Here is a 17,489-nt window from a genome sequence, read left to right as displayed (position 1 = left end):
AATCAACCCCTATGTCATTAAGTAAAATGTGATAAGCTGGAAATACTGCAAGCACATATTTCTATTATTTGATCCAGCCATTTTTTTAAATATTATTTATTTCAACTGTTCCACAGAAAAGGTAATGCTTATTCTAACTCAAATCTAGAGTAAATCTAGAAATGATAATGCGCATATAAAGTGCACATTATTTTATATATAAGGAAAAATTGCAAATTTGACATTTACTATTGAAGATGTTTTTTCCCTAAAAGTATCAATAAAATAACATATCTATGTGCAATATGACATCTAATTTAGTCCTATTTTTCTAGGGCAAGTATTTATTTATATTAAGGGGCAGATTTATCAAATTTATTGAACGATTATTACCGTCCCTAAAACTTGACTTGAGTTTTTTTTCTCCAAAAAAACTTGAATGTCAGGAAGGCTGTTAACATGTTCAAATGGGTCACTGGACCTCTCCCATTAACCATGAATTTGGCAGGTTTTAGGTGGCAAATAGTCTAATTCAAATTGTTTCCAGGGTCCAGGTATGATATGATGAGTTTGAATTATTCCCAACTCGAATTTGTGAGTTTTGACCAAAAATTTAATTCAGAAATTCGAATTAGAATTTCCAATTCAACTTTAATAAATCTGCCCCTATGTGATTAGTTAGCGAAAATTTAAAACTACAATCACTAACAAATAGAGGCTAATTTTTATGATTTATAACAATTGTGAATATATAACGATAAAGGTGAATAAATATTAAGAGATGAAAGGTTTGTCACAGTGTAATAGGCTTTAGTAACTAATAAGCTGTTTATTTTTACACAGGTTCTCAGTAAATGCTACCTGCTGACTAGATGTACTATTTACTAGATAACCAAGGATTCCAAGCAGTTGAAATTGTTTTGGATTTAATAACATTTTATTGACTAGTCAAGAAAATGTTTAAATAACTGCTGTAATCAACGAAGCTGAACGTTTTAGTTCATTAGCTTGTGTTTGACTGCTTTCAAATAAAAATTTTGTGCTGTGTCAATTCATAAGAATGTGTTGTATTGTTTACTATTGGGTAGTAGAGCTGAGTGACAGCATTGCACTCTAACATCTTTTTTTTAATACCTAAACCCAATGCAAATTGCAAAGGTAAGTAATGATTTTGACAACTATTTTTTATGCTTGAAAGATTCACAAATGACATTTTAAATCTTAATAATAACAAATGTTCAGTACTAAAACATGATATTCACGAACAAATGTCCAATATCCAATTAGTGAATTGCAGAATGATCCCCTCTGCGCCAGAGTTCCAAATATGATAAAAAAGTAGTAAAACTACAAGAAAGTGCACATTAGATAAAAAACTATATAGCGTCATAAGTTAATACAGATAGTGACTTGTCCCCCAGGGACTATCTCTCCTTTACTGCACACCCAGTGAGTCAGCCTACTCACCAGATATAGACCAGTATTAAGCCAAATGGAAAGAGATCTAGTGCACGTGGTTCTGCAGCAAATATTCAATGCCCCAGCATGTTCCAGTGCTCCAACTGAACTCATCTATTTGCTGTACCACATTGGATATTTTGTAAGTAGCCAATTTATAGTGGTTTCTTATTATTTACCAGCTTGTATGTTTTATGTCTAACGTGTGGAGCACTGGAATATTTTTCCTCTAATATTGTTTTTCTGCAACAATTTAGCATATAAATTAAAGTTAAAAAAAGTTTTAAGGTACACTACTCTATATCCAGTGATGTACCCAAATCATGTCTCATTGCTACAGGAAAATATATTATTTAATATTTGCCAATGTCTCAAATGAAGCTGTAAGGTCCATTTCAATTTATAATTGGATAATTTGATTGCTTTATATAACTAGTAGACACGAGAACAATATTCAATAGGGAACAGTATATTATATAGTAGTGTACAAAGCTTTAAAAAAGGTTGTGGAAGCTATTAATGTGGTCCAATTCGCTAAGGAACCACCAATACATTTTGATGCACTTGATCAAAGCCTCTGAAGTTGCAGTAGATTGGGTTTGCCCACAGCCAATCTTCTAGCTTCCCACAGGGGGCAGTGAAACAAACCTTCATCTTCTGATTGATGTAACTGGCATGCTCCTCGCACTTTAACAAGCAATATTTCACAGCTTTTCAAATTGTGCTGCAAAGGAACACTGTAAAGCTTCAGCTGCTTTGAAACACTGAGGCTCACACAGATATTTCACAAATAGTTAATCTTTTCTAAGGGAGTCATTCCAAGAATCAATTTTGTCTATAAATATCTATATTTTGCAAGTAGATTGAACAGTTGTGCTTGGTTACAAATTCTGTTCTAGATCTCTTCTTTCACAATGGCAGTCTCTTTATATTGTCATGCTGGCATTTTTATATGTAAATGGACCTGACAAGTGGCATTGTACTAACTCAATTTTGCCAAAAAACAGCAATACGTTACATATATATGTAACATATGATGTCATTATCTGCATATACTTTTTTAGCAAACTGAAATGACATACTCAGACTGGAATATCTGAACGATTGTGGTTCAGTTTAGTAGCATTTTCATGAAATCTATATCCATGGGATATTTACATATAATATGCACTTTGATAGTATGCATGCATTTCTAAAAAATATGTATGCATGTTCAGCATTTCCAGACATTTATAGATTTTCAATTTCACCATTTATCTTTTTATTTTTGGTTTGGAGAATGCTCCTAATAAAGTAGAAGACTTAGGGGCCGATTCACTAACTTCGAGTGAAGGATTCGAAGTAAAAAAACTTCGAATTTCGAAGTGTTTTTTGGGCTACTTCGACCATCGAATGGGCTACTACGACCTTCGACTACGACTACGACTTCGAATCGAACTATTCGAACTAAAAATCGTTCGACCATTCGACCATTCGATAGTCGAAGTACTGTCTCTTTAAGAAAAAACTTCGACCCCCAAGTTCGCCATCTAAAAGCTACTGAACTCAATGTTAGCCTATGGGGAAGGTCCCCATAGGCTTGGCTAACTTTTTTTGATCGAAGGATATTCCTTCGATCGTTGGATTAAAATCCTTCGTATCGTTCGATTCGAAGGATTTTATCGTTCGATCGAAGGAATAATCCTTCGATCGTTCGATCGCACTATTTGCGCTAAAATCCTTCGACTTCGATATTCGAAGTCGAAGGATTTTAATTCCCAGTTGAATATCGAGGGTTAATTAACCCTCGATATTCGACCCTTTGTGAATCGGCCCCTTAAAGTGGACCTGTCACCCAGACACAAAAAGCTGCATAATAAAAGTCCTTTTCAAATTAAACATGAAATCCAATTACTATTTTTTATTAAAGCATTCATAGCTGTTGTAAGCTCATTTAAAAATCTCAGCTGTCAATCAAATATTGTCTGCCCCTCCTCTATTCCTTAGGCATAGAGGAGGGGCAGACAATTGCTTTCACTTTCCATTCAGCACTTCCTAGATGTCCTGCTCTCCACACATTCCCCCGTTCTCTTCACCATTTAATTGTGTAGCCAGGGCATGGGGATGGACATTGGATCCCCTATTCTGGTGCACAAACAAGATATTGAGATTATGCAAGGCTTACCTTAATAACAGTGTGCACAAAATGGCCCCTGCCTGCTTGCTATAATTATGAATTCCCAGACTGAAGGAAACAATATTAAAATAATTTATATTGTGTAATTAAAGTTAATTTTGCTTGACTAATGTGATAAAATAGGATTTTGAATAATCTTTTTTGGCGACGGGTCCCCTTTGAAGAAGGAGGATGTTGGAATAAGTAAACCAATAGCATTTTATTTCCTCTGTTCTTCTAAATCCTAAACCATAAAATGTTTCCCATTTATTAAGCCCTCTCCTTACTTATCCTGATGAGAGGGTGTAGGCCAACATACTGATTCCCAGGATATCTCTGGATTTTTTTTTTTACCCTAAAATTATTTAGTTCTAATCACAATTAGGGGGTTATTTACTAAAGTCAGTTTTTTTTCTGGTTTTCACGATTTTTTCTTTTCTGGTCTTTTCCCATGCAATATTATTTTGAGTTAATTTATTGATAAATAAGGTAAAATTGTGGATGGGAGTTTGGTAGAAGTTGTTTTGATTAGGGATGGGCGAATTTGACCCGTTTCGCTTAGCTAAAAATTCGCCGCCTGCGAAATGTCGCAGACACCCATTAAAGTCTATGGGCGTCAAAAAACTTTAGTCGCGCGGCGAAATTGTTTTGACGCGCCTCTTTTTTTTGACGCACGCTGCCATACAAGTCTATGGGCGTCATTTTTTTGGCGAAACGAGGCGAAAAAATTCGCCCATCCCTAGTTTTGATAAAATAATGAGAAAAAATTGGTTTTAGTAAATAACCCTTCTTAAAATCTTTGTATGTTATTGCTAAAAAGTTAGAAATATATAAGTAATCTTCTGGCTATGCACTATTTTGTGCTTGGTTTCTCCTGTTATCAGGCCATAAATATTGGGGTTTTGTAAGATAGTTTGCTGCTGTTCTAAAAATTTTGATTACCATATTGTGCCCAAATCCACAACTCTTTGCTTGCAAATTGTTGCAGAGAATTGATTGAGAATACATATAAAAAGCAATACCATTTGCTGACCATTCAGTAAGAAATCAAGGGGGATACATATTATTCTAATAGTTCCTATTTTTAAGAGAGCTAATCAAATATTTTTTACATAAAGATTTACAAAATGTACAACAAATTTGCTTGTTGTAATGTATTTACAAGGTAGTATATGTAATAATTAACAATACCAATTTTTAAATATCCAGTGCAGTATCAATATTTTTTGCATTCAGAATGTGGTATATTAAAGTAAGCAATCTCTTTGATACTGATTGCTATTACAAGCAAATTATTACATACAGCTCTAAATTTCCTGTGTGCATATTCTTGATGCATCCATAGAGAATATATATATCTTGTACTGTATGTGGAAAATGTAGAGGATTAGTAACCCACTTTTACAATTTTGTTTTCCCTAGCAGAGGTTTACTGAACTGAAAATATTGTGTTTTATGCAGCCTTCAATAGGAGTTTTCCAACTCACTTTTGTTCAATTGCCTAATAAAATGCACATTTGTCAACATAGGACAGTTTTTGAAATACGTTGTCTAAAAGAAAAATGAATACAGCAGTCTTTCTTGTTGCATTTTACATTTACTCCATATAGTGCATGGCTTACTGATGCACTAAAAGTAGTGCTTAACCAGATAATTAACAGTTTTGCATGAATATGTTTTTTAATGCATACTGAACTCAGGAATATGCCATCTGTATTTCTTGAGAAATTCTTTCCCTGATGAATATTAATTCTAGACTTACAGAGATTGCCCAGTAGCAGAGGGAAAAATATAAAAATTAAATAAATGGACCTCATCTGCTAATTCATTTGAACACCTGAGTCTATCCCAAAAGAGACTATAACCTCCTCTGAGTTCTAAGCTATATTTAAGCTAACACATTTTTCAGCCAGTAATATTTTTTTCAAACTTTATAGTGAGAGAAATTCCTTTTATATCACCATAACAATGTTCAACAAGTGCTGTTCAAATACTGTAATGAGAATTATAAATAAAATTTATCCATGTGATACACATGATTCCATACCCCTTTTTTGCAATAATATCAAGGATTTACCTAAATGAATAAAATAACATGAATGAGTTACAACATAAAGGGGCAGATTTATCAAGGGTCAAAATGAATTCAAGGGAATTTTCGAAGTTAAAAAATGTGAAATTCTAAGGAATTTTTTGGATACTTCGACCATTGAATAGGATACTACGACTTCAAATTGTTCAATTTGAAGGATTTAATTGTTCGATCGAACGATTTTAATTCGATCGAACAATTGCCAAATTTGATGAAAAAACTTCGAATTCGATATTCAAATTCGATATATTTAAATTCGATGGACGAATTTTGAAGTATTTTCAACTTCGAAATTCGACCCTTGATAAATCTGAATTATAAAGAATACATTTACAAGGGGTTGCCTTTTCAATTTCAGTTCAATTAAAAACATCTGTAAGTCTTTTAGGATGTGGGGATAGATTTATTAAAATTTGAGATTGTGTTCTTTTCCTTGATTTGAGAAAATTGTAGCAAAAGCTAAAATCTCCCATTTTTTTGAATTAGCTTTTTCAAATTTGATGTTTAAGATTTAACAATATAAAAAATCTACAAAAAAAGAGAGAAAATCTGACAGATTGGGAAGCTTCAGTGGGAGGTGTATTTTAAACTATATTATTTTTCAAGGTTTTATAAACAGTCTGATTTGTAAAAAAAAATGGAAAAAAATGAATGGAAGTATGCAATTTTTATTGCAATTGATTTTTTTTCTGGAACTGAATGCAATTGAGCTAACCAATTGAGTTTTGAGTTTTTTCATGAATATGCTAGCAATCGAGGGAAAAATAAACAATTGTCATAAAAGCTCAATTTCAATTGCACTGTTATCCGTGAATATATTTATAAAAAATTTGAATGAGAAAGATTAAAAAAAAGTTACTGTATGTAACTGTGATAATAGCAGGCTTTCTTTCATGTGTTAAAATACGGAAAATGAATGGGTAAATATTATTGTGTGTCCATGAATAATTTTATATTTATAAATATGGATAGGATCTACTATTCCTACCTTTTAGAGCATGGAAAATACCCTAGTTTTGTAGCATGGCTTTAAATTAAAAGGTTTTCTAACAGTTGTAAATATTTATTTCATTGTATGTGTTTTTCTTTTGATTAACTACAGATTTTTTTCTTTGCAAAGCTAGTTTTATATTTAAATCATGTTTTTATGTACCTTGATTTTACTTTTTACATCTTGTGCTCAAAGCTACAACTACTTTTTTAATGACTGAATGTCCATGGTTTAAATAATTAAAAACAATTATATTTAAAATGATGTTACTAATTTTTAAAACATGATCTTTATTATCAGCCTTAACTAATACATATTTATGCACAGGTTTATCAATGGATCCCAGCAAAGGACTGTATTTGTTAGACTAATACATTTCTGGAACGTACAATTAAAAAAGGGTGACATTTAATACATCATTGGTAGGTAAACAGGTACTATCAACAACTATCAAACTAAAATTCCTTAATTTTTAGATTATAGCTACTGTACATTTAAAATCAGACAGGAGACAATAGAGAACCTCAACATTGTTGAGTTAGGTAAATCAAAAAGGATTTACCAATCAAATATTTACTGGGGTTAAATGAAGCTTCTTATTATGCAGTGAAAACAAAAGATATTTGCAAAGCAAATAACTGCATCCCACTGTAGTGGATTTATGGTAATCAGTGCATTAGAATATTAATGGCATCTTCTTCCAATTTAGTATCTTATATCAGTAACAGGAAAAAAATTCTTTTTCTGCACTAATGGGTCAATAGGTCACACACATCTTAAACAGTAAGTCACCCCAAAAAATTATATCTTTTTGGACAGTACCCACTGTAAGATATGTGTGTGAAAAAGGCACAATCTTGTGTATATTTCACCAGTGTTAGACTGGCGAATATGAAACTCCATGGAAAAATCTGTGTTTCTGCATTAAGCATAGCTGTAGTTGTGAACCGGTTTAGGAAAAGTTGGATAATGGGTCCCTGCAGTGAATGGAAGAGAGCAGGGTGGGCCTTCCCTCTTGAGACCTCCTTGAGCGGAGGAGGGTGAGGGGCCGTGGAAACCTTCTTGAGTGGTAGGATGTGATTCATGTGTATCTGGGGAAAAGAGTGTGATCCCCCCTTAAAGTTAAAGTTGGAGAGAGCTCCAAAAGGACTGGAGAGAGGAAGAGAGGAAGAGAGGAAGAGAGAAAGCCGTCCCAGGAGACAAGAGTGTCTAGAGTAAGCCCCAGAGAGGATTCTGGGATTTGTGCATGTCCATGCCTGTGAGTGCTGGAAACGTGAGTTTGTGTGAATACCAGTGAGGGTGTTAGAGCGGGACTGCTATTCCCTATGTTGAAGCAAGTGTTTTGAAGCATTGTTTCGTGTATAATAAAAGCCAGCCAAGCTGCATTTGAACTCTTAAAGGTGGTGACAGTCTCCATTTCTGTGCTGAAAACTGTTCTGTGGCTATGGTCTTTGCTACCTAAAGGTCACACCACTTTGTCAAATACAAAATAGATATACCAAAGTTCAGCCCTCACAAGATAAAAACAATAGCAAAGAAAAATGAACATATATTCCAAATGAAGTTTCCAAAACAATAAGTACTTCTATAACAATTTTCTTGGCTATTAATTGGACCATTTATTTAAAAAAAGAATTTGAAATATAAATGCTACTTTTTGATACTAACTTTAATACTAATGAATTCACATTGCTTACATTTAGATGTAGTTGGTTGGTCCATTGTCCAATAACCTTGTATTCTGCTGTTTTGTTTGTCATTTGGTATTGGTAGATATCATATCTCCCAGGAGCATCCCCATTTTCATTGAATGTCACTGGTGTTCCCGCACTTCCTAATAAAAAAGTAAAAGTTAATCTTTGAAGCATGTGATTGGTATAGAACACCACAAAAGCATACTCGTGTAATAATATGTTCATTTTGCTCTTTAAATATTAATTTTCATGCTTCTATAGAATTAGGGGCAGATTTATCAAGGGTCGAATTTGGAATTCATTGGAGTTCGTAAATTTTTCAAAAAAAAATGAGTTTTTCAAGATGATTGACCCGCAAACTCAAATCGAATTCTCTAAAAAAAAACTTGACTTGCAGGAAGGCTGCAAACAACTCCAAATTGATCCCAGGACATCCCCCGTGGGCTAAAACAGCAATTCAGCAGGTTTAAGGTGGCGAATAGTCAAATTTGAATTCTGTAAAGGCCAGTACATGATAAATTTAAAAATCAAATTCAAATTTTTTTTAAAACTCAAATCAAATTTTAACTATTCCCTAGTTGAATTCCACTAGTTCAAGGAACTGGTCAGGTCAAGATAGTAGCATAAAACTAAGTAAATTAGTACTTTAGTATGAAGCATAGGTTTTATGATAGTGACCAAATAAATTAATTAATTTGAAATCAATGTGAAGTTACCCTTAAAAGTAAGTTATTAGTATTCTAGGCTTTCATTTTCTATAATCATTTCATAAATATTTAACTTCCAATTTGAAATATATTTGAAAAATAAACCAATTTGTTTAAAAAAATGTAAGATAAAGAGAAATCGAAACAAAAAGTTAATAACAGAAATATTATAGCTACACAAATCTAGGACCAAAATGAATCTGCCTTCTGACTTCAGTTATCAGTGTCACTGACCCTAGCAACCTGTTGCTACTTTAAATTTGAGGTTATAGAGAGAAATAAATAAAACATTGTGTGGAATAATTACAAAATATCTTAAAATATTGTGTTTTAATTTAAACCTAGATAAAATGTTCTGACAAACAGCTAGTCAAAAAAGGGCAACTAAATGAGGTTAGTAAATATGATATAAATCAATAATACTCAACCAAACCTGCACTTCTCTTTTTTAGCAAAGGGATGCACTGAGCTATGATGCACATAGTTATATGTAACAGCAAAACACCCCAAAACATAGTAGTAACATAAAAGTGCTGGGGTCTTTGGTAAGATTCTTTAATTGGTGCTACAAATGTTTAGTTGGTAGGTTCTTCCTGTGCATATATAGATATATATATATATATATATATATATATATATATATATATATATACATAATGCATGAACTGGTATTAAGATGAAACAAAATAGAGGAGTTTATTTAATCTTAATACCTGTGAGTGCTGGACTTTGTTCTTCTGTATTACTACCTTTCTCCCGGGTGCTTGACGTTTGTTTCCTGTTGAACACGCATTCTGTCTACTATATATATCCCAGAGCAGGGATGACTTTGACATAGTTGGCAAGCTTAAATATATTGCAATATATGGACACATAGTGCCTGTTTTGTTTAAAGGGGTGGCATTTTTGGTGGCGTAAGGCACAACATGTCTCAATGTCTTGAATATATATATATAATGGGTTGAGTGCATTTGTCTGCAATGCACCCCTCTTAATGGTTTAATAAAACATATTGGTGAGCACAACTTTTCCTTGCATATAAAAAATAAATAAATAAATATATATATATATATATATATATATATATATATATATATATATATATATATATATATATATATATATGTACCAGTCTGTATAGGAAACCAACGGATCGTAATACGATCTTGCATGCTAGCAGCAACCACCCACCAGCCACCTCCAGAGCCATCCCATACTCACAATTCTTACGGACTATACGCAACAACAGTAATCCTCAAAAGACACTGTTACAACTTCGAGAGACATTCACACGTTTTCTAGACAGGGGCTATAATGAGGATCTCTTACACCAGCAACTGCAGAGGGCCCTAACACATACTCAGGAGGACTTGATAAGTGAAAAACCGCATGTTACTAAATCAGAGAATACACAGTTAATTTTCACCACCACATACTCACATCTGTCCAAGGACCTAAAGAAGTGTGTGCAAAAAAATTGGCCAATTATCGCCATGGACGAAACACTTTCCCTACACCATGCCCCAGCACCTATGTTTGGCCACAGCAGGAATTGTAGCCTGAAAGATATTCTGGTGAAAACTGACTTCGAGAACATAACTAAGATAGCCCCGAATTGGCTCTCGGGTCAACAGAAATTGGGGTGCTACCGGTGCCCTGACTGCACGACGTGTAGATCTATGCTTACTGGCAAAGACTTCCCCCACCCACATACTGGAAAACGCATAAAAATACAGTATCACTTGACTTGCACCACATCGTTTGTGGTTTACATTGTAACTTGCCCGTGTGGCCTCTATTATGTAGGCAAAGCCATTACACCACTGAAGGATAGGATCGCAAACCACAGGTCAGCTATAAGTAAAGCCCTAAAAGAAAAAAACGCTAAACAACCTGTGGCAAGACATTTTCTACAAATGGGCCACACCCTACCCACTTTCCGTTGTATGGCGATCGATCACCATCCCCCTCTGGCGAGAGGGGGCAACAGAGATTTGGCCCTCCTTAGACGGGAGTCGAGATGGATATATCGCCTAGACACAGTAGCTCCCCGTGGATTGAACGAAACCCTCCCTCTTGGCTGCCTTATATGAATCCTTGGATTGAACTTCTATATGGGGATAGCTTATATCACTAAGTACATAACTCTGGACAATGGCGATATGGATATATTAATAAGACTTTCTCTGACAAGCTTACTAGCTACATTTGTAGCTATCTTTATCTGCTTCAGCTTTATGATTTCTATCGAAATATTTCTTTGTGCTTCCTCCATCCCTTTACCCCCATCTTTCCTATTGTCCATGTGCTGTCCTGTTATCTGTGTTTTTAACCCTACGCAGTACTGGGGCACCGGACCGACCAGTAGCCACTAGACTCCTATGTGTTTCCATACGTGACGGGTCCTAGCAACACAGTAGCATGTGGGTTGTGGTCAAAGTACTCTGTGTATCTGATAGCCGCCCACTCCTTGCCGGAGTGGTGCAGCGCCGGGCATACCATCCCCCACCGCAACTGGAAGTACTGATGTGTACCAACAGTAATCCTTTACCCCGATGACAGGCCTGGAGTCTATTTACCCTCTAGTTCTTTAAACTTTTGTGCAGCGACACTGAGAACCGCTTTGACAGCGATCGTGTCCTGAATACCACACACTCCATGTCTGGGCTGGATAAGTGACAAGCAGAACCGCTTGGACAGTGGTCGTGTCTTAATTACTGTATGCTCACTGATAATGCAGAAGTACAGAGAAGCATAGTATACACCCACCCCTGCTCAGTGATAGGTCGCCAGGCCCGCCTTTGACACGCACTGACAGTTAGAATAGGAGTTGGGGGAGTGGCCTACATACTGACACTGTGCACTCACAGTACTGCGCTCTTGTTTACTTTTGTTTTCTTTTTCTCTTAATCTTTTTTGTGCGTTTCACCCTGCTGTTATATCTTTCTCCATGTGCCTTTTATATATCACTGGCCAATAGATTTGAGCACTTTCACTGACACCTGTATGGTTGCCTAGCAACAGATTTTGGCGCCATTTCAAGGCTTTATTACCTCTGGGGGGTTGTGGGTGCTGGATGTTTGTTTGTTTTTGTTTTTGCTCCTGACGAAGATCCCTGTTGGGGATCGAAACGTTGAGGCTTAATAATAAAACATTTTTTGTTTTTTCACTAAAACCCTGTGAGTGCCGCAATCCTTTTTCACTTTATATATGTATATATGTGAACTGGTAACTGGAGAACAGTTTGAAGGGAGATATATTTCCCCTAGGTTCATGTCTTACTCCCATGTATAGCAGCCCTGAGTGGGTTAATTCCCCTAGAAAGTCCCATCTAGGGAATAATTAGGAGGCTAGATCAGCTAGCTGCTAGAGAGGGGCATTATTTTAGCTACACGCTGAGAGGGCTGAGACCTGGGACCTGAGTGTAAGCATTTGAGCTTCTGTTTGTCTGTCCAAAGAAAAAGGACCTGGGAAAGGCACTGTGACTCTGGGGAGTTGTACTTTTGTGTTTGGCCGGGAATCCCAGTAGGGGACGGGTAGTAGAGAGGGAAAATACCCTGTGTATTAGTTAGAGCCCAAGTGGGGCAAGGATTTTGTTTTGTTTTATTTTGTTTTATGCCGCCTTTGCTCAAAGAGTCTGTATATGTGAATAATAAATGGACTTTGCCTGTTAAAGAACTGACTGTTCGTCTGATCCTGCTCAAAAAAAAAAAAAAAAAAATATATATATATATATATATATATATATATATACCTGAACGAGCAGGAACGCACGACCATAAAATATCCAAGGGCCGGATGCCAGTCTGTAAATTAATGCAAAATCCCTCCAATGACGGCACTCCAGAATCAGTCACGCGTGACTGATTCTGGAGTGCCGTCATTGGAGGGATTTTATATATATATATATATATATATATATATGCTACAATCAATTATGCAATCCGTCAACAAAGGGTGGCCAGCAAGGGAGTGCACCATTGATTGTAGCACATATATATATATATATATATGCTCAGTGGCATAACCAGTATGTGCAAAAGAAAAATTGATGGGCCCAGCATACGGCAGTGCCTATCCATCCCGTCACTGGCCACGAACTGCCTTCTTCCTGTCCTCCTACCACCCACCCACCGCCAGCAATATCCTGCCCCCACCTGTCAATTCTGAAACCTCTCTGTGTAGGTAGGCGAGCAGCTGTCCTATTCACAAAAAGAAGCAGGACTTGTAACATCATCAATTCAAATCATATAAAATCAGGTTACTCCATTCTCAGCACTGTATTTTTTTCATACTGGACAAAGAGGTAGCACCTCCCTCCTAATATTTTTACTTTTGACGAATCTTGATAAATTGCTGAATTTATCTGTTATCTATAAAACAACAACACCTTTACACAGGAGTTTACACACACTAGGTTCAGTTTCATCAGATGCCAAATATGGAGTGTGAGAGGACAACAAAGTACCTGAATGAAACCCATACATTTTTGTTAAAAAGGTGTCTCTAAATTGGCAAACTGCTTTTAAAAATGTCCAAACATTCAAGTGATGATTAACAGAAAAAAAATGCTGCACAAACACAGATACATTTCTATTTTGCACATGAGCAGCTAGTTGTGAAATTGCATATAAATATTAATATGTAGGGCACCCACTCTCAAAAAACAAAACCTATTGTTCACCATTGCTAAAATAGGATGGCACAGGACACAGAACATTATACATAAATAACTTTGCCTCCCTACCACAAGGAATAGGAATCTTTGAAATAAACAACTAAAATATTTCTACTTTGTCATTAATGTTTAAATGATTCTTTATTATTATATCAATTGTACACTGTTGTAATTGTAACTCTGAGGAAGTGCCCAGTGTTTGGGGCACGAAATGCGTTAGTTCTTCGCACTCCCACTGCTGCTGTACTACAATGTATGTTTAAATAAAGCCGAATACTGATATTATTCCTACCGTCTCCCGTGGATATGTCTACCTGCGCTGCCAGCGGTTAATTGGTTGGATACACTGTTGTAATACCTGGAAACTGATGTTATAGGCAAGTAAATCATATTCATGTGTACATGGGTGTCATATATAATAAAACATTGTAACAAAAGAGTACTCAAAAAACCAAAGGATATGAAACAACTCTATGGTATGCACAGATAGTCATTTTAAGCCTCTCTGGACAACATCAACATTTGTGTATACAGATTAAAGAGAAACTATACTCCCTAAACATTGCAGCTATCTATAAAAAGATGTCACATAAAACCGCATTGTGTGTTAGTGGTTAGTTCCATATAGATAAATTGCTATTTTAAGTACTAATCTCCACCATCTGGCTAGTATGAAGCACTGTGCTCACACACAAACACACACATCAAGGGCATGCATACCATGTGGGGGCTGACAAAAATCATACCATGCCCAATCCTAACTTTCCCTCTCCAAATTGTACTTATATACCTGCACCTACCCCACCCCTTCTCTGATATTACCCAAGGGAGTGGGACAGTGCTGGAACAAGGACATAAATAAGTGATGGACAAGGGAAGCAGGACGTTTTTAGAGTACACTAAAGACTTGTCAGAAAATTGCCATTTTTGAGATGTTTTGGTCAAATTATTTAGTATCCATATTTAACTGTTCTTAAATTAATTCTGCTGTATAAAAAATTCTAAAATAACGTTTTACTAGTTCCTGGGAAGTGAGTAGATTTCAGTCATTAATGCCATAGAAACTTTGCCTATTTGTATTTGCCAGAGGAAAAAAAAGTAATGAACACATTTTGTATGTGTATCTTCCTATGCCTGCTATCTGTCATGTAATCTTTTTTTCTTACAATTTTGTGTTTATAGAAGTAAATTAATAATGCAGGCTTATGGTAGCATCTACAACTCTAATTAAGTTGACTACTTGATTTATGTTTAGAGTTTTGACATACACAAATTCACTAAAACTAAATCATTTGACTCAATAAACAGTGAGATTCAGTAGAGGAAAACTGGCTTCAATGCATTTCACAGAGAAAGAAAGTATAGTTGAAAGCAACAATGAAACAAACAGAATTACAATTATGCCAAGATTTGGTTAGTCAGAGCTCGGCTGTTAAGAAAAAGACAAGATGTCAGCAGAATGCTGGAAGTAATTCTTTGTAGAGTTACCAAATGAAGAGAGATAAGAGTATTTTATACAACATTAATCCTGAACTTAAATAATAAAATAGGACCTGCTATTTACTTTTATATATGTTTATTTTGAAGTTATCTAACATAAATAACAAATATAAAATTAATTGAGGGGAAAAGAAGGCGAGCAAGGATGGGGATAGATGCAAATTATCTTTTAATAGTGTTTCTAAACTGTGTGAATTACACTTAAATTTATTTCCCAGAATTGTATTATTGATTGCAGTCAGATAATGAATGCATATGGTCACTTAGGGGCCGATTCACTAACTTCGAGTGAAGGATTCGAAGGTAAAAAACTTCGAATTTCGGAAAAAAATTTGGGCTACTTCGACCATCGAATGGGCTACTTCGACCTTCGACTACAACTACAACTTCTAATCGAAGGATTCGTAGTAAAAATCGTCGACTATTCGACCATTCGATAGTCGAAGTACTGTCTCTTTAAAAAACTTCGACCCCCTAGTTCGCCATCTAAAAGCTACCGAAGTCAATGTTAGCCTACGGGGAAGGTCCCCATAGGCTTGCCTAACTTTTTTTGATCGAAGGATATTCCTTCGATCGTTGTATTAAAATCCTTCGAATCGTTCGATTCGAAGGATTTTATCGTTCGATCAAAGGAATTATCCTTATTCGCAGTCGAAGGATTTTAATTCCTAGTCGAATATCGAGGGTTAATTAACCCTCGATATTCGACCCTTAGTGAATCGGCCCCTTAGAGCGTCAACACACTGTAGGGACAACTTTAAATGCTGGGAAATATTTAGTAAATTATTAGGAATATCTTATTATATTGTACTAACTCACATATGTAATAAAATGCACAAAATTTTCCCAATAGCAGTAACCCATAGCAGTGACCAGTAAATACTACCTGCTGATTGGTTGCTATGGGTTACTGTACCTTTGCAAACATAGTGCTTTTTATTATATAACCTCCTAAATCTATTAATCTATTTTTTGTCATTCTTCATAAAGCCATGCTGATTACTACTAATATTGTGATTCTCCATAACATAATCCTGAATGTGATCCCTTAATAAATCTGCCAATATCTTGCCCATCCCAGTTGTCTGATTTATAGGCCAATATTTGCAAGGCTGAGATCATAACATCTTTTTAAATATTGGAGTTATGTCATATTTCCTCCACTCTTTTGATACCATAACAGCTGAGAAAATCTGAGCGACCTAGTTAAAACAAAACTAAGTCCTCCAAGTACCAGAGAGAATATTCCATCAGGACCTATGCCCTTTTTTAACATTAAGTAAGTAGAAGTAAGATTAACACAGGCCAAGGAATGCAAAGTGCCAGCCTTACTGTACTGTGGCCATATGTTATGACTGTCTGATGTGTTAAAATCTAACCTAGTCACAAGGCCTATATGCAATGTCACAGTTTATAGGACACCCCTTCAGAGAAAACAACTACTTGCTTTTCTTGCATTGACAATGACATGTTCTTTTTATAATACAAGAACTAAACAAAGCAACTACTCTCAACCTCTTGTTAAGGGCATGTGGAATTTTCTATCCATCCATCCTATATTGTCTCAAAATCCATATACAAACAAATTCACCCATTTGGGCACTGTATATGGAGCACATTTCATTCAAGTTAGATTCAACAATGCAGCTATTGATATAGATATAGAGAGATATAGAGCCTTCATTGTTACTTTATAAATGCAAATGCATCACGTTTATGTTTTTGTTTTATACTTAAAGGATAAATAAACCTTTTATTTTTAAATCTCCTAAGATTACTCTAACCAACCCCCAGAATAACATACCTTTCTTCATTCATTTAGTTTTATATAATTTCTCTGATACATGCTTCTGAACTGCAACTCTTTTAGCTTCTTCTTGTTTAGTGTGATACTCTATGCCCTCAGCTCTCTGTCTCTCTGACTTTGAAGACCTCAAGAGGTGCCTACTGTACATGCTCACTGCCTCTGCTCCAATGGAAATTAATCAGGCATGCCAGTAGACACTACTTTGAGGTCTTTATAGTCAGAGAAAGAGAAGGAGAGCTCAAGGGTTGATGACAACGGATGATGTTGTGATTGCTGATTTTGTTAATGTGAGTAGCAGATTTCTTGGACAGGCTTAGGGTAAATTTACTAAGTGGCGAAAATTGGCCAGCGTCGGCTTCGCTGCCATCGCAACACTTCGCCAGGTTGAAAATTCGCTCAGACAATGCTAATTTACTATAATGCAAAGT

The 17,489-nt window shown here is 35.5% G+C and overlaps 1 protein-coding gene across 1 annotated transcript in view; it reads right to left on the bottom strand.

Annotated features, from left to right (window-relative positions):
* grm8.S (glutamate receptor, metabotropic 8 S homeolog) overlaps window positions 1-17,489 on the bottom strand; it is a 424,459-nt gene that overhangs the window by 45,872 nt on the left and 361,098 nt on the right. The window contains exon 8 of the mRNA XM_041588525.1: window positions 8,373-8,509. Coding sequence (XP_041444459.1) covers window positions 8,373-8,509 — 137 coding nt within the window. The remainder of the gene's footprint in view (window positions 1-8,372; window positions 8,510-17,489) is intronic.

The sequence above is a fragment of the Xenopus laevis genome, chromosome 3S (genome assembly GCF_017654675.1).
Source record: "Xenopus laevis strain J_2021 chromosome 3S, Xenopus_laevis_v10.1, whole genome shotgun sequence".
In the NCBI taxonomy this organism is placed as follows: domain Eukaryota; kingdom Metazoa; phylum Chordata; class Amphibia; order Anura; family Pipidae; genus Xenopus; species Xenopus laevis.
Note: the sequence above shows the minus strand (reverse complement) of the source record. Positions and strands in the feature narration are given on the sequence as shown.